Below are 25,124 nucleotides of genomic sequence, written 5' to 3' on the forward strand. Positions count from 1 at the left end.
TTAAAAAAAATCCAATGTTACCTATTTTCCTATTGGATCACTTGAGAAATTTTGTTCCATATTAATATATTCATTCGTAAAGTAATTCAACTTGTTTTGAAAGTTAATTAGATTGACGATCTCTCCAAGTTTTGCATCGAATCATTTTTTTATTGCTTCATCAATAAATTAAAGTAGTTGAGTTTTCTTAAATTAAATATTAAGCTTGATGCGAGAAAATTTAATTATTATTCAAAATCGATTATACTTATCAAAAAGGGATGCACTTCAAAACTTCGTAAAGTTCATAACGTTTATTGATCAATAACTCCAACCAGTATCTAAATTTTTTTTTAAGAAATAGGTGCAAAAAATCAGTTTTTTGCGAATTGCCGCCTTCCAGAACATTTTAGCATAAAAATAGTTATTATAAAAAAGAAAGTGTATAAAATTCTAAGTAATTTTATTTAAAAAAAATGATCCATGTAGCTCAAAAATTGACTGAGATATAGTTTCCGCAAAAACTGCATTTTCTTTCGTGATTTTAGCCAAAATCCACTATTTTTCATTTTTTTCAATATATCTTTCAAACTAATGCTTTTTGAAAAAAATGACCAACAGGAAAGTTAAAGCCGACTAAATTCCTGACAATTTGCAAAAAAGAACAACACAGAAAATTAAAAGGCATTAAAATAAGCTGCAACGCTTATTATTTTTTTAATCCAATTTTGCTTATTTTAATCCATTTTGGTATTAAAATAAGCAAAATTGGATTAAAATAATAAGCGTTGCAGCTTATTTTAATACCTTACAATTTTCTGTGAATGTAATAGCTCTAATAGTTTCCGAGATACAGTCTATCAAAGAGCCTCGGCAAGCCCCATGCAAAAAATGCCCCTTTTTCGTACCTCGAATTTTGAAACTTTTTTTATGCCAAATGGTTACATATGATGACCCAATAATCCCTGCAAAATTTCAAGATGAGCATGTGCCCCCTTTCCGAAATACAGGGGGTCAAAGCAGGCCATGTCCAAAATTAGAATATGCAATATAATCGAATAATAATGTTAAAAAAAATCAGACCAAATGGTTCCCTTAAGATTTTCGTCTGCTGATTACGAATATAATGTACGTTTTTAAAAATTCAAAATGGTGGATCCAATATGGCGGACGACATTTTTGAAAATCGATTTCAAGTCAATTGGATCGATTTTTAAAAATGTCGTCCTCCATATTGGATCCGCCATTTTGAATTTTTAAAAACGGACATCATATTCGTAATCAGCAGACGAAAATCTTAAGGGAACCATTTGGTCTGATTTTTTTAACATTATTATTCGATTATATTGCATATTCTAATTTTGGACATGGCCCGCTTTGACCCCCTGTATTTCGGAAAGGGGGCACATGCTCATCTTGAAATTTTGCAGTGATTATTGGGTCATCATATGTAACCATTTGGCATAAAAAAAATTTCAAAATTCGAGGTACGAAAAAGGGGCACTTTTTGCCGAGGCTCTTTATTGAATATTAATTATTTTCTATAATTTAAGTGATATATAATAATAATTGAACAAAAAGTTAAAGAATATTCAATGATTTATACATTTTCTTGATAGTACCCGGTTTTGCCCTACCATCGGGGCACCGAGTACTTTGCATTTTTTTTTGAAAAATCTGATCAAAAAATTTTTTTTCATGCAATCGACCTTATTTTCTCATTCTCTAATGTTCAAGGAAGAATTTTCAACGAGATTTGAACTAATTTATTTGATAGATTCTTTGTCAACCGAGAATTCCAAAAAGGTACCCGGTTTTGACCCATACTCTCCCCTACTCTCTAAATTTGAATTAGTTAAATTTTTAATAACTACTTTGAATCGATGACTCACTATTTGCTTTTAAATTAGTTAAATTTTCCAATTGATAGGACGCAAGCTTCAAGGACCTTAGATGTAAACAATTTTTAGGTTATGTTTAATATCGCAAATTATTATAAATCAGCTTTGAAAAGTAAATTTTTTTTATTAATATGTGACGTGTTCCACTAGAATAGAGACCTTAGAGAGAAAAATTGCAGGTTATGTTCAGTGATAGTTTTAGATTGATTAAACATTTATTTCTAATTTTATATGTAAAACCAAAATCAGTTTTTAATATATATTTTGGATCTAATGGAACACTTATTAGTGGCTTATTAAGAATTATAATCATCTTTTTGTAGTATCACTCTAAAAAGTACAAACATAACCTAAAATTTCTTTGCGTAAATTTCTCGAAGCGTAACATATATGTATATATGTATGTAATAAGTAAACTTTGCGTTGGAGTACACGGAAAGAAATTTAGTAGCAATATTTGATAAATCTGATAGGAAATTTTAGTATTCTCTTTTTCAAACGCGGAACATTTGGGTTTGATAACGAAAATCGGTATATTTTTACCAATAGTCTTTTTAGTAAATATATTCCAGAAATTGAAATTATTATTTCGTAAATTGATAAATTTATACGAAAAACCAGAAGTAAGTTAAATCGACGCGCACTTCGTTATTTACTAAATTTATATGAAAATTTGGAAAGATTATTTCGAAATTTGTTAAAACTATACTAAAAATTCGAAGTGGTTCAGTCGTGACAGATGACGACAGAAACTCCAACAGATTCTACGCCAAAGTTTTATCTCTTTCTCATCTCGAGGATAGACGAGGATATGAACTTTTAAATGCACACACACACACATACACCGCATTGTTTTACATCGATTGGCTTATTTTTATTCCTAACCTATACTAACGATAATACGTATAACATTCGCAGAATAACGCTTCATATACAAATTTACGCTCATGTGAAAAACTGATGTGACCATTCTTATATACTAACCAGACATATTTTTCACCGCTTATGAGAAAGGTGAAATTATATTAAAACATGTTTAAAAATATAAATAAAAATCATTATTTATTGGGAAATAATTAAATATTTTATTATTTTTTGAAGAACAATTTTTTTTACTGATTTATTGTAAAATCTTCGAAATTAATTATATAAAAGAAATTCAGGTCCTGTATCAAGATAATAGTAAAAAGGGGCTTGTCTAAAGAGCTTCGTCAGTCTTCGTTACCACTCGGTGAGGATAGGGCAATTCCGAACGTTCAACTTCGGCAAATTTCGTCGAATCTCGTTAACTTTGATATTTCTTTTTCAATTTTCATATCAAATATATCAAAATCTGAAATAATTATATCATTTTATACAATTCTAATTACGAAATTTGAAATATTTGGTTAGAAAAATTGATAAAGAGCTTATTAAAATTTGACATTTTTGTGTTTCAATAAAAAGATTTTAGATTTCGTAAATATTATATCAAATTTTCTTTCCAACTATATTAAATATTCTTATTTTAATCTCAATCATTCTTAAAAATAGTATCGAAAATCGTTATCATGCCAAAATGTTCCGCAATTGTAACCAAATATACTAAAAAGTAACACCATAATATCAAATATTGCTACAAACTTTCTTTCCGTGTATTAACTATATAAAAATAGTTAAACCAATTAAAAATGTGATTGGTAGAATGACATTTTGTGATTGTATTAACTCAATTTAAAAATGTTAAAACAACTTAAGATGTAAGTAGTAGATTTTACTACTCAAAGTGGTTCAATAGGCTTTAAGAACATTTTTTTGGTACATTTAATAAATATTTTGCAATTGAAACTACTACTTTAAGTATAGTAAACTTTACTACTAAAAGTGGTTCAATAGGCTTTAAGAGCATTTGAACCTTCGTGACGTCACAAATCATGGCGCATGACACGCAAACTTCTCAGGTATGTGAAAAGCACAATTTTTAATATTTTTTAAAAAAACCTTTTGGAAAATGTTCAGAATAACATAGACTCTGTCTGTTATATGCGGAAAATTCAAAATTTTGCGTTTAAAACGTTTTTTAAACAATGTTTAAGTTGGTTGTCACAAGTAAGGAAAAATACACGAATTGCTTATATGTAGGCCATTTTTGGAACTTAAACATTGTTTAAAAAACGTTTTAAACGCAAAATTTTGAATTTTTCGCACATAACAGACAGAGTTTGTGTTATTCTGAATATTTTCCAAAAGGTTTTTTTAAAAAATATTCAAAATTGTGCTTTTCACATACCTGAGAAGTTTGCGTGTCATGCGCCATGATTTGTGACGTCACGAAGGTTCAAATGCTCTTAAGAATATTTTTTTGTAGAATTAATAAATCTTTTTCAATTAAAACTACTACTTTAAGTAGTAGATTTTACTACTTCAAATAGGAAAATAAAATTATTTTTTATTTACAATTGTTTATTATCAGTAGAATTGACTTTTTCATCCTCTCTCCTATATTGACGCTTATTTTATGCCCTAACGATTATGTACCTAACAGAGAAAATTTCTAACCGACGGGAATTGGACCCTCTACCCTAACGCTCGCTATCCGATACCTTAACCGACTAACCACGGACGCTCGCTTCGACAGTCTGCAAACTACTCGAAGACTACTTTCTGCTTGTCCAATTGGTAATTTAACTACACGGAGAAAAAAGATTTCTTTTATAAAGTAACTTTTACTACTTTCAGAGTAAAACTGGACCAACTCGAAGTTTCTGCGCATCTCTGGCAATTTTTACTCCAAAAATAGTAAAATTTACTCTAGAAATAGTAAAACTTACTACGGAAACAGTAAAATTTACTACAGAAATAATAAATTTTACTATTTTTGGAGTAAAAATTGCCAGAGATGCGCAGAAACTTCGAGTTGGTCCAGTTTTACTCTGAAAGTAGTAAAAATTACTTTTTCTTTTTCTCCGTGTATTTAAAGTAGTCATTTTTACTACTTTTATTAGTTGCTATAATTATCCTTTTTAAGTTTTGACTTGTAAATTTTTCATCTTTTAATTATATATTATAAGTTTTTTAATTGCATAGTGCAGTAAAATCTACTACTTAAAGTGATAGTTTTAATTGCAAAGGATTTTTTAATTCTACGACATAAATGTTCTTAAAGCCTATTGTACCACTTTGAGTAGTAAAATCTACTACTTAAAATAGTAGTTTTAACTGGAAACGATTTGTAAATTCTACATCAAAAATCTTCTTTAAGTTTATCGAATTAATTAAAATAGTAAAAATCTACTACTTAAGGTATTAGTCGCGCGCCGGCTCTAACCAAAAGTTTGTCTTGAGTCTGACTCAGTATGTGCTTAGCAAGAGGTATAGTTCTGAGTCAAACTTTTTGAAGGGTACAGGTAATTTTCACTCAGAGCGCCGCGTTCTCGCACGTGTAGAACTAAAGTTTTGATCGCGGCAACGTCGCAATCTGAATGTACCAGTGCTACTGAATGTTAGAGTCACAAAAAGTGTTTAGCTGTTTTTGTCGTAATTATTTAATACTAATCTATGTTGTGAAATTTTAAATATATTATTTTTTTATTCTACTCTATGAGATATTCCTACTTTCTAACCACAGAAAATTAAAAGGCATTAAAATAAGCTGCAACGAGGATGAAAATTGATGAAAATTCTGCAACTTTAATCCAATTTTGCTTATTTTAATCCATTTTGGTATTAAAATAAGCAAAATTGAATTAAAATAATAAGCGTTGCAGCTTATTTTAATGCCTTTTAATTTTCTGTGACTGTGTACTTTGCATGATTTTGAATTTTGAATGCATTCGCGCGCTACAGCGTTGCCAAGTTTACTGCTTTCCAGCAGTGGAACTTCATATAATTTAAAATTTTGTTAACTTTCTCCTAATATATTTATAGTTTGGTACGGTCAAAAAATTTCAGTTTTTTTGTATGCATTCGTTTCATGAGAATGTATTATGTGGTAGTTTTATTTTAAAATCTGACGACTGGTTTTCATTTAAATAATTATAAAGCAAATTCCTTACATGCATTAGGTGCTCCGTCCATGTAAAAAGTATCAACTTTGAAATGATATTTTAAAGCTTAGGAACGGTCAAAATCGATGGGATTGGTCTTATTTTGTAGATAATTATGTCAGAAACACTCATGCAAAATTTAAAAAATATCTGACGAAAATGATTTTACGCGACTAATACCTTAAAGTAGTAGTTTTAATTACAGACGACTTGTTAATTCTACAAGAATTTTATTGAAGCCTATAAAATCATAGAAATTAATAAAAAATTGACTACGCAAAAAGCAGTTATATTAATTAAAGAAAATAATTCCTTTTACTACATTTCATATAACTGGTGAATAGTAGTTGGATTTACTACTCTTCAAATTATGAGTTGACTACAATTCCACTTGTTTTTACTACCTTACGAAAGTTAATTTTACTACCGACCTGTAGTTGTACTTTAACTACATATTTACGTAAAATCAACTATTACTTATTAACTTCTTAAAAATAGTTACATTAACTACATTAACATGATTAGATTAACTAAAAAATTAGTTATTTTAAATACTTTTTAGTCAATTCTAGTTTAATTTCTCAGCAACATTTTTTTTCAGTGTAATATTCTAAATTTCAGAATGGTTTTTTTTTCAGTGAAAGCATCTATTTTCACAGAAAATTAAGATAAAATTTAATGTGAAAAATTAATTAAAAAGTTGTAACTTGATTCGTGTGAGAAATGGGGTTAATAACCTTCGAGACCAAAGTTGATGAAAGCTTGTAATAAGCTTTTCCTATCATTACGAAACTTTGATTTAGTTTATGAGAATGTGTTAATTGGCAAAAGCAAATTTCCAACACAATTATTTGATTATATAGTATATTCTTCAAAATTAATTATTTTCAACTTTCTTTTTTAAAATTATATAATTATTAAGTTACAGTTTTTTTTTTCAATTTAAGACATATTTGTAAATAATTTTTTAAAAGATGTATTTTTTTTATTAAAAAAATATATTTGGAAATTTTAGAATATGTCAATGTACTCTATATAAGTTGTAGACATTTGCAGAGTCATCCCCTTTCCTTCAAAGCGATTGCAATATATAACTCAGATGTTCTATCCAATACACTTTGAGAGAGATCAAATAAAAGGTTAGAAATGCGAAAAAAAAAAAAATAAAAGTCGTAAAACAACTTCGTGGACACAAAATTTTTTTTTCTTTTTTAACTAATATAATATTTTGTAATTTAATATTTAATTTTAAATTAAAATATTTAAAATTATTTTATTTGTACTATTAAAAAATAAAATTATAATTTATTAAAATTATGCCTAACCTAACCTAACCTGAACTTTCGTTAGCGAAATCAAAAATATGATTTTAAGAGAAATATAATTTTTATTTAAAATTTCACATACATTATACGATACATTATACATTATACCAAAAATAAAAATAAAACTAGCGAAATTTCGCGATAATTAAAAGTATTTCTATATATTTTTGTCCAAAAGTTGTTTTATAAAAAGAAAATTCATTAAGGCAAAAGAGGACGTGACATAAAAATAATTGTGACACTTTTTATTAAGTGTTTTTCTTTTTCTCGCTAGAAAATTTATAAAAAAAATTCAAATGTATTCATTTCGTTTATAATAAAAAAAAATAATTCGATTAAATAGGGTACTTACTTGGAATATTTAAGACGAATTTATTTTCAAGTGCAGATAAACTGGGTTACTTTATTGTCGCTCATCCTCTTTATATATTATAATTACTTCAGACTTGACTAACTAATTAACCGCTCTGCTTTATTTGAAAATAAAAAAAAAATCCTCTTGTTATTTTCTGTTTCAGATGGATCTATATATACATTTAATAGACTTGTTTTAAAAGTTTCAACAACGAATGAAGAACGGCTTGTAAAATTTTTGGAGCTTAACTAATTGCAATTTACGCACACACACACACACACACTGAATATTACAAATTCATAACATTTTTTCAAATTAAAAGCACAATATTGAAGCATATTTCTCATATCTATACATTTAAAAAAAAAAAATTTATATCACATATATATATAAGTCTCAAAATATGGAAAATAATTAGCTGCCAGAAGAATTTAAATTTGCTATAATATTTTTTCACATTAAATTTTTGAAAAAGAGTGAAATTTTCTCCCTTTTTTCTACTCTTTTTATAAAAAAAATATATATATATCCTCAAAAAGGGACCAATTTTCAATTCGAAAGTATTAAATAATATAAGCAACAACAACAACAGGATATATAGTCATTTAAAAGGTGAAAAAAAAAAACTGTTTCAAAGGGAGAAAAATGAAATAAAAACGAATTTATTGAAATAATGAATTGAATTTAAAAAAGAAAAGGAAACCAAGAGAAAATTTGTGACACGAAGAAACCTGTATTAAGGTTTGTGAATGTAAGACGTCCTTTAGAAAATGTGATTTTTCAAGAAAGAAAGAAAGAAAAAAAAAATAGAATTCAAGTGAAGAAAGTGATTATAATCGAGTGCCAAATTATATATCTATCTATATATATATATATTATATAAAAATATATACATATTAGCTTTGCGGATACAATTTAATTGTAATATTTTAAAAAGCAATATTGCAAAAACCGTGAGATATATATATATCTGATTGAAAGGAAATATTTGAAGGAAGTTATTTTCAATTCGCAACATGCCTGCTCCAACATCAACAAGAACTACCAGTAGTGAAGCTATTCGAATGGAGCCTCTTGGGAGAACATCTAGCTCCCGAAGCCCTGGACAAAACGGAACTGCCAATACTGAAGTGCCCGCAAATTCCGGTGAGTGTCAAAGCTATTGAATTATTCCTTAGGATTCTTTTTCTTTTGTTTCTTTTTTCATTCTTGCCACGAGACATTTGGAACAGAAAACGTAAAAAACAATTTTCTATAGTATTCTTTAAAATATTGCTTTAAAGAAACATAATTTCTTTGTTGTTAGATAAATAATTGTTAGGTTTATTATTTTAAGTTATAAATTAACTGTTTTTTTTTAAACTGCTGTTTATTTGAAAATTTTAAAATGAAAATTTTCAATTTATAATATACATATATATACAAAGCCCTTCTAACCTATGACCCTAATTTTAAGGTTATGTCAGTATTTTTTTTCTATGTCCTTGACCAAATTTTGAGGTTATGTTAGCCTCCACGCTTATGATCTTTCACGTAAATTTGAGGCTATGTTCTCCTATGATCTATATAAAATTTTAAGGGGGAGGGTCATCTCTTGACCTATGATACTAATTTTGAGGTTATGTCCGTCTAAACTCCGTGAAAAACCAAAGTTATTGACATATGACCTTGATTTTTGAGGTTATGTTCGTTTTAATCTATGTTTCTGTCGTTTGACCTTGAGTATTGATGTTATGTTAATTTTTAACTTATGTTTTTGACATGGTTAGTACAGTTCTGCGGAGACAACGATATAGGTACAATTAATTCCCGCGTGATATTCAATACTTTGAAATTTTCGAGATATATTCTGAATAGTACGTGAGTTTGAATGCTTCGCGAGTTGAATGTTAGGCAAGTATACGCAATGAGTTCTCGCGTAGCGTCGAAATTTTCGCCTAGCGTTCATTCTTGAATCAGTGGCGGCGGCGATATCTTTTTATAATATATATAGTATTGATACATGGGGGTTTGAACCAAGGACCCTTGGTTATGTTGCTCATTATGTTTCTTCTTCTTAAAAAATATAAATATTAAAATTATGGAAAATTTGATTTGTATTTAATAGAAATAATTAGTTAAGTTAGCCGATTTTAACCTTAAACCCAGCAGCTTCTTGATCTACACAGAAAAAAACTGAACACAGAATGAGCCATGTAGGCGGCTGATTTTGATGTGCAACAAAAATGAACGAGATTGGTGGCGCCACTGTCTATGTGGTTTAGCATTGGCTCATTTTGATTTGCAACAAAAATGAGACTAGGTTTTTTTCTGTGCATATGTCCTTATCATTTGACCTTAAATTATGGAGATATGTTTCCTTATTGATCATTACATATCACTTAATTTTGAGGTTATATTTTAAGTTTTGTTACTATTTTCGTCCTAATTTATATTTACAATAAGTTAAGCGACTGGTTTGAGGTTTAAACATAACCTCAAAATTAAGTCAAAACTCAGAGCTAAAATACGAACATAACCTCGAAAATTCAAGATTTATTGCGTTCTTGTATATTATAAATTAAAAAGTATTCTTTTTCACTGTAGCTCGTCTGCAACTTATTCCTTTGTAAAATAATTATAAAAAAAATTAACTACTAGCTTATACGATATTTGTCTAGAATTTGAATTATTTCTTAAAGTATATCGGTATTTTGCCAGAAATGCGTGAATGATGCAAGTTCCAAAAGTGTGTTAAACTTACCTACACATGCCTCATGTGAAATATGTGGAGTTGGTTTATACAATATTAAATCTAAAAAACTTAATTTTTGCTGAGAATAACTTAATTTTGCCTTTGAGTTACATTTCCAATTTTTTATATTTTTCTACAAATTTTTTTTTTCATACTTGTTTTTTATATCATTGTAAACTAATCAAATTCAAAATATTAAAAAAATTCGGAATAAAATTGTTATTAAGGAATTAGTTAATAATATTATGTGATGCTCCACGAGAGAAGGGATCTTATATACTTCAAAAAAGTTTTAAATTATGTTTGTGATTTTTGAAGTGATGATACTCAAAGATAATCAACTATTAATACAAAACATTTATGTTTAACTCTCCATTATATATTCAATAAATTTAATAAGAACCAAATTTGATTTTACTCACAAAAAAAAATCTTTATCTGGAACAGCGATATATTTCTCTAGAATAGCGAAAAATTACGTTGATTTAGTGAAACTTATCGCTGTTTCAGTTGAAGATTTTGTTCCCTTACTTATAATTAAAATGAAACTTTTTATCAACGTAAAACTATCACTAAACATAACTTAAAATTGTCGTTTATTTAATCAAATGAGTCGCCGGAAAGTAAAACCACACATAAAATTCTGACGGCCATGTTAATTCAATGGGAGTCAGAATTTTATGTGTAGTTTTACTTTCCGGCGACTCAAATTATTTCGTTGAACTAATCAGAAAATAATTTAGTAGATCGAACAAAAAAACCGATTTAACAACAAATTTTGGTTGGCTTTAAATATTTTGTTGTTTTTATATAAAAATAAAATTTATTGGAGATAACAAAATTTTTTGTTCGTATACCAAATAGTTTTTCTTAGTATATAATAATAAATCATTTGCTACAAACTTTAACTTCTTTTATGAAATACAATAAAAAGTTAAGTTAAACCTCAAGAAAAAAGTGATTTAATTTAAAATTTATCATAGTATAGTTTTTATTTTTTACTTTTGACTGTCTTTATAAATATTATTACGTTCAAAAATGTTTCGTATACAAAATAAATAAAAAATTAAAATCAGAATAACTAAGAGAGGTCAAAAGTTCAAGAGTTCAGTAAGTTTTTTTTTTCAACACATATTTCCCTAAATAGATTGTTTTTCATCTCACTATTCCGAATACAATTCAGAAATATTTTTAGAATTTGCTGAGAAGTGTTTGTCATTTCTTTCTGAATTTTTGTTTTTAGAAAATTTTTTAATGTATACATAAGAAACATATAGAGGAAGGAAAAACAAGATTTAGAATAACTTGTTTCAACTATACTAACTTTAATCTTCTTTAATTTAATCTTTAATCTCATAATTAAGCATTCAAACTAGTTTTAAAACTTTTAATATCTTTAAACTGAATCAGAATTTATAATTTATATTTGTTATATTAAGATTTTTCTTTTTTATAAACAAAATTAGTAGTATATTTGATTTTAAAAATATTTAAATTAAAATAAATGACTTGCAAAATTGTAAAAGAAAATTTTCAGATATAAAAAAAAACAAGTATATCTAACACGTTTCTAGTGAAGTTGTCGGACCATACATTACTTGATCTACTTGCATTGAATATAAATGAAATCCATTCACATTACCATTTGACTCACTTACGAGATTAACTATCATTATACACACACATATATAGCAATCTTTTACGTGCATCAAAAACAAGAAAATATAATTATAGTCGTAAATAAATTATTCGTGCAGTAAATCATCCAATCAAGCCACGATTGTTTGATCAATTTTTGCAATGATGGCTCTACTGATGCATCGCGAATAATCGTGTCAAATATTTTGTCTTTATAGTTAAAAATAGGATTTTTGTTTGGTAAAACTGTGAAATTTTTCTATTTCTAAAACTATATAGGAAATCTGGTTTCTATTATACAAATTAATAATAAATGCTAAATACTTTTTCTATTTAAAATTTTGTAAATTTTTTAATTAATTTTAAAATTGTGAAAATTTTTTTGTAAAAAAATTACAGTGCCATTGGGGCCATCCATAAACTACGTTTAATAATTTTTCATTCTTTTTATACCCCTCCCCCCTCGTTACCATTGCGTTAAATGCATTTAAAGACTTTTTGACCACCTCCCCCATTAAAATAGGTAACGTAATTTTTGGATGACTCCATTCCAAGAGTTTTTTTTTTTTTTTTTTTTTTTTATTACATTTCGAAGTAACCTCACCAATTTAACCCTCAACTGGCACCATGGGTAAAGTAGACCCGAGCATTTTTTCGAGATTAAATTAATTGAACGTGTTGCTTTTAAATATTTTTTATATTTTAATATATATTAGTTTGACATATTTTTAGTAATTTTGAAAAAAAAAATTTTTTGATAAAAATTTGATTTTATTAGATATTTTATTTTATAATTAACGAATTATTAAGTATGACATTATGTTATTAATAATTATGTATGACATTAATTATTTATTAAGTTAATTATTTGTCATATTTAAAATAAAATAAAATATCTAATAACATCAAATTTTTCAAATGTTCCCGCGCTGCGCTGATGGCTCAGCTATGGACTTTAGTTCGCTCAACGCCACTGGAAGGGCGAACATCATAACTGTTTCTCGCAGTTGAGATGCCATTAGACTGGTATATAAGCAGTGATCGAAAATTTTTTTTCTTGTCGAAATTTTTTTCTGCCCGATGTCTCTCCTATTTATTGGATTTGTCACAAACTCTTTTTTGGAAGAAATGGTTTCACTAATACTTTGATGACCATTTTTTTATTTTAATTTAATTATTAAAAATAAAATAATAATAATAATAACTATTAAAAAATAATAAAAATAAATTATTTTTTTAAATTTTGATTTTTAAAATTATTATTAAAATTTTTAATATTGGATAATTATTGGTTGCCAATGATGGTTGCCAATTATTGGCATCGGCGTGGAAAGCCCATGACTTTACCAATAATGGTCCATTATTGGGTGCCATTATTGAAATTATATTGGCATCTCTGGCTCCCATTATTGGGCCATTAATACGCCAATGGTATTTTTCCCATTGTGGTGTATAACCTTAAATTTTGAAGTCATAATATTAAAATTTAAATAACTCGTGAATTTTTAAGTAAAAAAACGCAATTTTTTATTTTTCACAATTTTTTTAACTAACTTAAAATAAATTAATCCCTGTAAAACAAATGAAAATTTAAAAAACACATAAGGTATCTCAGATTAAATTTTTGTGCAAAAATATTCAATACCGGCTGCACAATATACGTTTGAATACGTCGGGTCCAGCAAACCCGTTGTGCTATTTACGTTCGAATCAAAATTTTCCGCAGTTTCTGGCAATTTTTACTTCAAAAATAGTAAAATTTACTACTTCCGAAATAATTTTTATTCTTTTTGGAGTAAAAATTGACAGAAACTGCGGACAATATTAGTTCGAACGTAAATGGCACAACGGGTCTGCTGGACCCGACGTATTCAAACGTTTATTGTACAGCCGGTATTGAATATTTTTGCACAAAAATTTAATCTGAGGTAACTTATGATGTTTTTAAAAAAAGTAATTAGTTTTACAATTTTTTGAGTTGTATATTAACCAAATTTTAAGTAGTGTGAATTAATTTTATGAAGTTAAATTTATCAATGTAAATGATTAAAAGTAAAATTGGTGCTTCCACTATAAGTGAAATGTTTTTACACTGAAAAAAAAACTAGTAGATTTGACTACTTTTTTAACCACTCTGCCTAGTACAATAGGTCCTCAATTGAATTTAAAAAGTTGTATTAACTATTAAAAAGTAGTTAAAATAAATACACAGAAAATTATAAGATATTAAAATAAGCTGCAACGCTTATTATTTTAATGCCTTTTAATTTTCTGTGTAGAAATGTAGTTGGCAGAACGAGATTTTGTAGTTGTTTCAGTTTTAATAGTTGATTCAACTTCATTTTTTAGTAAACTGAACTGCTAATTATTAACTCCATAAAAAGTAGAAAAGAAATTATAATTTAAAAATTGTTTCACACTGATATGAAGAATAGTAACAGATTTTTCTTAATATAATAATTCGCAATAAAATGCTCTTTCTTTCCAATCAACAAGTATCTGATTGGCACAACTTATATAGTAATAATAATAATAATAATAATAATACAAGATCGCTTCGTGAGGCAAGTTTAGCTGAGAAGAAAAATGTATCTTCGTTATTGCTTATGATAGCTAAATTTTGTGGTTATAACGACATTAATAGGAGATTATCCAAGCGGAGATACAAACCTGATGGTATTCCATGGAGTAGGCAAGTCTAATGTGATCACTGGTGGTGGGAAGGAAAAGGGAGAGAAAACGAGAAAGAGTGACAGAGAAAGAGAGAGAAAGAGAGAGAAAGAGAGAGGGAGAGAGATACTATAGGGGAAGCTGGATAGATACCCCAATGGACGCCGATCGATTCGCGATTCATTCTTCCTAGCAGAATATTACCTCTGCTCCTGCTTCAGCCTTTGAGGATGCAGATGGCAGCATATCATTTTCAATTTTTTTTTTATCCCTTAGAGAAAAACCTGTGTACATAATTTATAAAACGCGGTAAAGTTAAATTGTGCAATTAAATCGATATATTTATTAATATAAAGTCTCTATAGGAGTATACTGGAAAAAAAAAATTAATTTTATTCAAATAATAATCGGTTACTTGACTATTATATATATAGAAATAAATATTTCTTTTGAAGCAAATAATTTTTATTTGAGTCAATTAAATTTTATTTGTTTTGAAATGTAGAAATTGGTTTAAGTACAGTTTATTTGATTCAAATAAAAATTATTTTATACAAATAAATATATTTATTTGATAATAAGCAAATAACCGATTATTTGAATCAAATATAAATTTTGTTTTTTCAGTTGTAACTATTCCTTCGCGAAACAAAAATAATAAAATTTTTTAATATTCGCAGTGTATAAAAGGAAAATTTTATTTTAAGAGACGACATTATTTTTGTTTTAAGTTACAATATTTAAAAAAAAAATTACATATACTAGATTTTTCTGATTAGTTTTCTTTAGCGCTTATTTAATGTGCTAAATTTAAAATATCTGTGGAATATTTAATATAGAAATGTATTGAAAATAATTTTTAATTAGTCAAAAAAGAATTCTAAAAATAAATAAATAATCGAAAATATATGGATCATTCTACGTAAAGCGAATAATTAATTTAACTATTTTTTATGTGTGTTAATAATTATAGCAGTTGGAATATGATATTGGAAATGTCAAAATTTTAATAACACCATCAGGGGTCAAAATTTGTCACGTAAATTCAAGCGTAGGCCCTTTAAATATCCGGAGCTTTATTTGTGATTTTAACGAATGTTTGAGGATAGGTTATTGAAGTGTACGGGATTAATCTTATTTTAAGTTGCAAAATGTTTACACGGAAAAAAAGAAAAAGTAATTTTTACTACTTTCATAGTAAAATGGGATCTGTCCGAAGTTTCTGCGCATCTATGGCAACTTTTACTCCAAAAATAGTAAAATTTGCTCCAGAAATAGTAAAATTTACTCCAAAAATAGTAAAAATTATTACAAAAATAGTAAATTTTACTATTTTTTGAGTAAAAGTTGCCAGAGATGCGCAGAAACTTCGGACAGGTCCAATTTTACTATGAAAGTAGTAAAAATTACTATTTCTTTTTTTCCGTGTAAGACATCCTTTTTGTTAAACTTCTAAAAGCCCGTTTTCATCGTGAGGATAAATTTAATTTTCCGAGAGGTTAAAGGCAGTAGATATATTCTGCGTCTGTGCAGAATGTTTGTATACAACTTCTGCGCAGACGCAAAAATATATCTACTACGTTTAACCTCTCGGAAGATTAAATTTAGCCACACGGTGAAAACGGGCTCTAAATTAATTTTGTTTTTTTTATCCTTATTCTAAAGACTGACTTAATTTCAGATTTATCTTCATATATAAGAATTATTTTTTACTATAATATCCTTTATTTCTATCTATGTAATGTTTTTTTAAAAACGAAAAAATAACTTTACAGTAAAACGATTACTTTAACATAAATCTGACATTAAAATAGACTTAAATGTTAAATGGTTTTAATTTAAACATTGAAACTAGTAAGAAAATAAGTATATATAATTAGAGTTATTTTGTAAAAATAATGAAATAATTTTAAGTCAAAAATAGAAATTTTCTCGATTGTACTTCCGAATTTAATTTCTCAAAACAAACTGTTTTTTTGCAATAGCGGATAAATTGATGATTGAAGTTATTTTTCTAAATTTTAATAATAGAAAATCACGTGAATATATATAGATATATACAGGGTGTTCCAAAAGTATGGAAACTTGCAAATATCTCGAAAAGTACGAATTTTCGTAAAAAATGTTCAAGACAAAAGTTGTTCCAAACAAAAAAATGTACATCTTTGAAACAAAAAAATTGGGCCCGGAGTCCAATGTTGGGCCCTACAATGAAAAAAGTGGTTTTCTTAAATGAGACCACTAATTTTCAGTATCAAATTCGTAATCCCCATGAAATTCTGCGTTCAGACATGTGGTATAAGTGCCCAAAATATTGGGCCCAATCCAAGATATTGGGTCCAAAATTTATCAACAGATAAATAAATTTTAAAAAATCACATCTTGGAGGAATTTTGAGATCATTGGATTAGAAATTCGAAGCTAATTTTCAAATTGGGCATAGAGTTCAATGTAAGATTCCGCCGCCCACACGGAAAAAAATTTTCTGGTAATTCTTTATTAACATCGATTTGGAGATTTTACATGTTCCTAAATCTGTTAATTCTACAGATATTTTCTGTAAGGATTTAACGCATGCGCGAAAACAATGCAGTGATTCGACTATGGCTGAGTACGATTGAGTGCGAGAGGTTAAGGCGAATTTAGTGTTTTTATTATTATCATAGTGTCGGCAAGAAAGTTTAATTAAAAAGGAAACGTCTTAAGTATATAAACATTATTATAGAAATAAATTATTACAAATTTTTTATTTTAAAAATAACTGTAGTGATTAAGTGAGAAAAGTCGTTTGTTTCAATTTCTCGACATAAGAAAAAGTGGATTTATCATAAGTTTTGAAAACTTGCTCCTCATTTTTTTTGTTAGAAAATTATTGAAGGATGAATTTATTTACATAGAAGTTATACTAATTTATACAATAATGTTCCGCGAATTTAATGTATTCGGAGGAGAATATAACCTATAAGAAATACTCTACCAAATATATATTATCCCCATATAGTATACATAATTTGGTCACTCAACAGGTTTTAAGAACTGTAGCTCAAACTTGTAGAATTAACAGATTTTAATGCCAATAATTCTACAAATTTCTCTATTTGGAGAAACATCAGTAGATGGCGCAGGAGTTTCTGTAAATTCTACAGAAAATTTCTTTCCGTGCAATGTGAGGCCCACATTAAAAAAAATTAGTTGTTTAAATAAAACCCACTTACTTTCAGTATCTATTTCAGAATCGTTATGAAATTCTGGATTTAAACTTGTAGTACAAAAGCCAAAAAATATTGGGCCCAATGTCTGGGATTGGGCTCGACATTTTTTGACAAATAAATAAATTTATAAAATCGCATCTTTTGGAGTTTTTGGGGTCACAGGATTAAAAATTCAAAGCTGCTTTTCAAATTGGGCACAGAGCCCAATGTAAGATTCCGCAGCCCAATGTGAGGCCTACAGTAAAAAAAATTAGTTTCCTTCCATTTCGTAATCGTTCTGAAATTCTGGGTTTAGACTTGTGGTACAAATTACAAAAATATTGGGCCCTCACATTGGGCTGCAGAATCTTACATTGGGCTCTATGCCAAATTTGAAAATTAGCTTCCAATTTCTAATCCAATGATCTCAAAATCCCTCCAAGATGCGATTTTTTAAAATTTATTTATCTGTTGATAAATTTTGGACCCAATATCTTGGATTGGGCCCAATATTTTGGGCACTTATACCACATGTCTGAACGCAGAATTTCATGGGGGATTACGAATTTGATACTGAAAATTAGTGGTCTCATTTAAGAAAACCACTTTTTTCATTGTAGGGCCCAACATTGGACTCCGGGCCCAATTTTTTTGTTTCAAAGATGTGCATTTTTTTGTTTGGAACAACTTTTGTCTTGAACATTTTTTACAAAAATTCGTACTTTTCGAGATATTTGCAAGTTTCCATACTTTTGGAACACCCTGTATATATGTGTAGTGTCGGAATTTGAAAATGCAAATTTAACAATTTACTTTTCCCCTCTCTGTACAACTGGTATACATCTGAATGTACTCTCATACCATTTAACCGACACTCCCTTCAAAAAGCCCTCATGCGCAATAACGAGACAAAGCGAGTCAAAGAAGCAACGTTCTTTACACTTCTCGAGTATACTTCAAAACAAAAGCTGTTGCAAAAGACAAAGCTTTTAAAGTCTGTAAATTGCTCATCAAGAAGCCCTTCTGAGTCTATTTGACATATGAATATGAAATTTATTTTTCTAATATATGTGTTTCTAGTTAAATGTTTTCTTTCCTTATATATATATACATACGCAGTGAAATGAAAATCTTAATTTAAAAAAAAAAATGAGTCTTATTTTAAATTTTTTAATATTTTTTGAGACATAATAGATTTATTCTTGCTTTTCTGAGGAGATTTATTTAATGGGTTACGACTAGGTATGTGGGTTATATTATGAAAAATCGATTAACGATTATTTATTTGGTTTAAAAATCGAATTACAACTGACAAAATTCTAGTTAATAATTCTAGTTAATTCTATTCTAGTTTGTTTACAGTCAAACGAAAATCGACAAAATTATTTAGTAACTGTCTTCAACTTCTCAGAAGATTAAATTTAACCTACATGGAGAATAACAGTTTTTACAATTTTTCACGTTAACTTTATATTCTATTTAACATTATTACATTAACAGAATATAAAACATTTAAGATTAATTTTGAAAAATCTCGCACGCATGGGGGATCGAACCCAGGACCCTTTGAACGCGAGCCGTGTACTCTAACCACACAGCTACTTTGACTTACGAATTATCCATTTAACGCTTCTTCAATATTACGAATATAAACTACCTTCTTTTTTGTAATAACAAAATAACTTCATTACTTTTAAATTTTACATCTAATAATAATAAATAAACATTTTTAATACTTTATTTAAAAAAAAACATCAAATAAATTTCAGAGAATTATACAACTGACCTTTTGCGTTAATGTTCAACCAAAAAAAAAAAGTTTTTGTTATTTAAAAAAACTTCTTTTTCATTGACAACAATTTTTTTATAAAATAAAAAATTTCTTTCTTTAATATTTTAATTAATAATTAATTTAATTCTGTTATCGAAACAAGTATAGGATTTTTTTATAGCAAAAAGAAATAATTCATCTCAATTAAACGCAGTTGCAATGAAAGTAGAAATTTTGTTTGAAACAATAAAAACTTTTTTCTGGGTGTTGGCATCATTTATGCAGATTTCCCAGTAGCTGTGAGCTGTCTAAGAAATAATCGAAAGCGCTCCAAGGCATTGAAAATAACACTCACAGCGCGTTTGGATACTTTAACAAATTTCGATATTTTTTACATAAATAAATTTCAGAAACGATGCAAATAATTTAGTCTTATTTTATACACTTCAAAGTGTCGATTAAGCAAAAAAAAATCGATTTTTTTCGGGTTAAGAGTGTCACTTTCTCTTGAATAATTTTTATTTATATAACGGGATGCATGATTATGTTCAAAAAATCATTACACGGAAAGAAATAGATGGTACGAGGTACTATCTATAGATATAGTACCATACCATATTTGATCTTACATATACGGACAGCTATCCAGATTCTATCAGTTACAATCCAGATTGTACGGAGTAACATCTTGATAATGATGGTACCGGATAACATCTGCTTTTAACCATCTTTAGATCATAAGATCTTACCATCTATTTCTCTCCGTGTATAGTTAGAATTTTCATTTTATGGAATTTCATTTGTCATAATTATATTTTTGAGTCGAATTTTTATTTGTTTGAATTAGTATTTTGCAGAATTTTCATCAAACCGATTTTTTATATTGCAGAATTTTTATATAACCGAAAATTCACTTCACAGAATTTTTATTTGTTCGACTTTTTATTTGTCAGAATTTTTATTTGGTCGAATTTTCATTTAACATAATAGGCATTTTAAAGAATTTTTATTGGATAGAATTTCATTGCATAGAATTTTCATTCAGAATTTCTAATTGATAGAATTTTCATTTGTTTTTCATACAATTCATCAAAAAGAATAAAATGAAAATTCTATGCAATGAAATTCTACCCAATAAAAATTCTTTAAAATACCAATTATGTTAATAGAAAATTGAAGGAATTAAAAATTCTGAACAATAAAAATTCGAACAAATAAAAATTCAGTTGAAGTGAATTTTCGATTATATAAAAATTTTGTAATATAGAAAATCGTTTTGATGAAAATTCTGCAAAATATATTAATTCGAACAAATAAAAATTTGGCTCAAAACTAATTATAACAAACGGAATTCCATAAAATGAAAATTCTAACTAATGATTTTTAGAACACAATCATGCGTCCCTATATAATTTACATTTTAAAAAAATTGTTATATTAATTATACACTGAGAAAAAAAATTTAGTGTTTGCAACAAAATTGTTTGGTGTGTCAATTTTGATTCTTGTAACCAAATTTTGGTTGGATGAAACAAAGTCGTAGAGTTATCTCAACCAAACATTTAGTTAGGTCAACAAAATTATTTGGTTCAACATTTTTAAATTCTAACCAAAATTTGGTTACGACAACAAAATAATTTGGTTAACACAACATAATAGTTTGGTCTAAAAAACCAAATGATCGTTTGTTGTCCTAACCAAAATTTGGTTGCGACAACCAAATAATTTGATTCGCTCTCAGCTTATGGATTAAGAGGATAGTTAGTTTAAATTTCTCACAATGATGGGTAGTCCAGTGGTTAGAGCTCCCGACCTTCAGTTTTAAAACAGAGGTTCGATCCCAGGCGGAGATGAGATTTTTCAAAGTCCACAAATATTTTAATTGAATAAATATAAATTCAATGTTAAATTGATAATAAATAAATAAATAATGAAATAAATAAAAAAAGATAAAAAGAAATGAGATAAGGTAGGATAAAATTTTTAATTTTACAAAAAAAATTGTTGGTTTGATCGCAACCCAACATTTTTGTTGGCCTAACAAAAAAAATTTGGTTGAGCTAACCAAACATTTTTGGTATGCCAACAAAAAACACTCAACCAAATTTTTTGGTTGACTCAAACAAAATGCTAATGTTTTCCTTTTTCGTATAGTTGAATATTAATTTTTCTCGCGATTATAAGGAAACAGTATAATTTAGAATCAAAAATGTTTTTATTTATTTATTTATTTTTAAGATAAATTTGGTTCATCTCAATTACATAGATTATAATATATGTAGGTATATATGTATATATGTTTTACTCCATGTAATTAAGATGAAATGAATTGAGCCAAGTTTATTTGTAGTCACTAACCCGTTAATCCAATTAAATACCTCTACAATTATAATTACACTTGAGTTAGTCAATGATCAATTGACTTGTATCAACAGAGGTAGAATTTGATGATACCGACTTATTTTCACACTATTCCCACTGAGAAACAAAAATCAATTCTCCCTTTACAGTAAATTTTCATATCAAATGATGGCGCTATAAAATAAACAAAAAAAAAAAACAAACAAACAAAAAAGGCAACAATGTTCAAATTACATTTTTAAATGACATATTATTTTTATTACATATAAGAATCTCATAATAGAAATAACCCTATTGAAAAAAAACACGTATAATTATACGTATAATAAGATATACGAATTTGAAACAAGAATTGTACGTATAAATATACGTAGAATTATACTATATAATTTTACGTATAACAATACGTATAATTATACTTGTCTATATTTTATAATATTTAGGTATATACTAATAAACAAAAATATATTCCATATTTATATATTTCTAAATATGTATTAAAAATTATAGACACGTATAATTCTACGTATAATAATACGTATTATTAAACGTATATTTATACGTATTATTATACGTGTAATTATACGTGTTTTTTTCACTAGGGAATAAACTAAGCAGATTCACCTTTTTTCATCTATTTAAAATTTTCTCACCTATTTTACCTGTTTTGATAATTTGTTATCTTTTTAAACTTTTTTCATGATTCGATTAATTTTCTATAATTATGATTCGATAATATTTAAGGGTGCGATTCCAGGTGAGATTTTGACTTTTTTGGAGTAGATTAACTGATTGCAATGAAACTTAGAAATTTTTTTTATATCTAGTAAGACTAATCTTTAACATAAATTGCAGCTTAATATATTTGTTAGTTTACGAGATTTGAAATAATAACAAAAAAATTTAAACTGCTATATCTTCCGTTCTAATAATCAGATTGAGGTCTACCTTTTTTTAAAATATCAAGAAAAATGAAAGCAGGCAGGCAGGCAGCCAAAAAAGGTGTGAGTGCGCCATAAGGAAGTGATTGGTCAATCATCCCCGTGATTGGTCAATTTCGAATTTTAAAAAATTGCGCTGAATTCTTTTTGTCAATTGTTTATTCGGCCATTTGTAATTTCGGACAAATGAAAATTAGGTGTTTTAAAAATTCGTACAAATAAAAAATTCGAATCACATTAAAATTCGATTGAATGAGAATTATGTTAAATTAAAATTTTTTAAAATAAAAATCATGTTAAATAAATTACTAAAAAATAAAAATTCTGCCAAACACAAATTCGATAGCTAAAAATTTTGTTGTGTATAAAAATTTTTATAAAAAGAAAATCTGTATGAAATTTTATTTCGAAAATTGGTCTAAATAATAATTATTTATAATAAAAATACTTTAAAATAAAAATTTTTATTTATGTTTTTTTATGAGAAATTTATGCGCTCCAATTCAGAATATTACTTTTTGGATGGTTCAAAAAAAAAAAAAAATAAAATGTTTAAGATATAGATGAATATATATTGATCAATTTTTTTTGACATGAGTAGATCAAATTTTCAGTTTAAAAAAAAATTTTTTTTTTTTTTTTTTGGGTGTGAATTATCATGAGATGAAAAAAAGAAAAATGATAACGCGATGATAAAAATGAAATGCACTTTTGCACGAGAAGATGGCGCCATGCTACAGATAAAAGCATCCGCGGCAGGTTGGGGCGGTGGAGGAAAATCAACCCCCGAGAATTGGGGCTTTACGAGCTTTGGATGCGTCGCCATTTCTGCCTGACATCACGGGTATAACCCACGCTATATCCGAAATGCCAATAAAATGTAAAGACGCGTCGTGGCGCGCGACCTACACCTCGTCAAGTTACTGTTGAAACATACAATAGAGAAAAAAAAATAATAATAAAAGTGGCTTTTGTTTGTTTTTGTTCATTATATATATATATATAAATAGGAAAATAAAAAGTATTTGTGAATCTAAAAGTGCCACTCATTGTGTATATATATTTACATGTATACATATATATTTACGTATAGTTAATTTTTTTTTTTTTTTTTTTTTTGCACCTTAAGTGGCAGATTTTGTTCTCTCGTTCCGTCCTCGTGATAAAAAAAAAAAAAAAAAAACGTGAATCTTGCGACCTTCTTTTTTTTTGGTCGTTTGTTGCTTCGCGTTCTCGAGTTAACCCCAAATCTATATTTATAAAAAAAAAAATATATATATATATATAGGAAATAAATAAACGAAACATCACGAATTCTGGCTGAACAGAGAGAACCCCTTATTAAGATCTCGTATGCCTCGACAGACGGCGAGGTAAAGGGATTCGTCTATCGAAGACCGCCACCTAATCGCTTCGCGATGAGCGAACAGGATGTCGATGATGTCGCCTTTCTAACAGGTATTATATTTGTTTCCATATGCAGAAAAATGCTTTTTGTTGTTTTTTTTTTCCTTTTTGGAAAATTTGTGACATTTTAGGCGAGATTTTAATCTCTCTTTTTTTCTAGAAACATTTTTTTTTTTTTTGAAATCTTTACGAAAATTAAAAGAAAATATTTTTTAATAAAAAATTTGGAAAAAAATGTTCTAGTTAAAAAAAATTTTTTTGGATGAAAATTTTATGTGGAATGACCCATACATATTTTTTTTTATTTTATTATTATTATGTCTTGGCTCTTAAGAATAATATAAATTTGCATCCATTGTAATATCGATGAAGTTGAAATTCAGAGAAAAGATTTCTTTGATTTAAAGAAACCAATTTTTTTGACTTGTTTTTTTTCATTCAAAATAAAATTTTCTTTGAAACAAAAAGAGCTTCTTAGTTATAAAGAAAATTTCTTTGATTCCAAAAAATTTTGTAATTAAGAAGCTTTTTTTGTTTCAAAGAAAATTTTATTTTGAATGAAAAAAAAAACAAGTCAAAGAAATTAGTTTCTTTAAATCAAAGAAATATTTTCTTTGGGTTTATACGTATTGAAAAGAATAATTTATTTGATTTAAATATACGGTTTCTTGATTATTATCGCAAATATTATATTTTTACTGGAAATAAATAATTTTTATTTGGATAATTAAACATGGAAAAAAGTTTCTTTGTTAAAACCAAACTTTGGTTAAAATAATCAAATAACCTATATAGAGAAATATTTTATTTACGTTTAGTTGAGAAA

At 27.2% G+C, this 25,124-nt stretch overlaps 1 protein-coding gene across 4 annotated transcripts in view; it reads left to right on the plus strand.

Moving 5' to 3' along the window:
- The window catches only part of LOC127280960 (endoplasmic reticulum aminopeptidase 2-like), a 110,662-nt gene that overhangs the window by 43,055 nt on the left and 42,483 nt on the right, over positions 1 to 25,124 (plus strand). For 3 of the 4 annotated variants that reach the window (XR_007842910.1, XM_051304391.1, XM_051304390.1), the window contains exon 2: positions 7,749 to 8,731. Coding sequence is in view for 3 of the 4 variants with exons in the window: in XM_051304391.1 (XP_051160348.1) it covers positions 8,602 to 8,731 (130 nt within the window). In the remaining variant the exon portion in view is untranslated. Of the gene's footprint in view, positions 1 to 7,748; positions 8,732 to 23,733; positions 24,350 to 25,124 lie in introns of those variants that run through there. The other variant, XM_051304392.1, reaches the window with a different exon arrangement.

The sequence above is a fragment of the Leptopilina boulardi genome, unplaced genomic scaffold (genome assembly GCF_019393585.1).
Source record: "Leptopilina boulardi isolate dan_hultmark-lab unplaced genomic scaffold, ZJU_Lbou_2.1 LbouV2_259, whole genome shotgun sequence".
In the NCBI taxonomy this organism is placed as follows: domain Eukaryota; kingdom Metazoa; phylum Arthropoda; class Insecta; order Hymenoptera; family Figitidae; genus Leptopilina; species Leptopilina boulardi.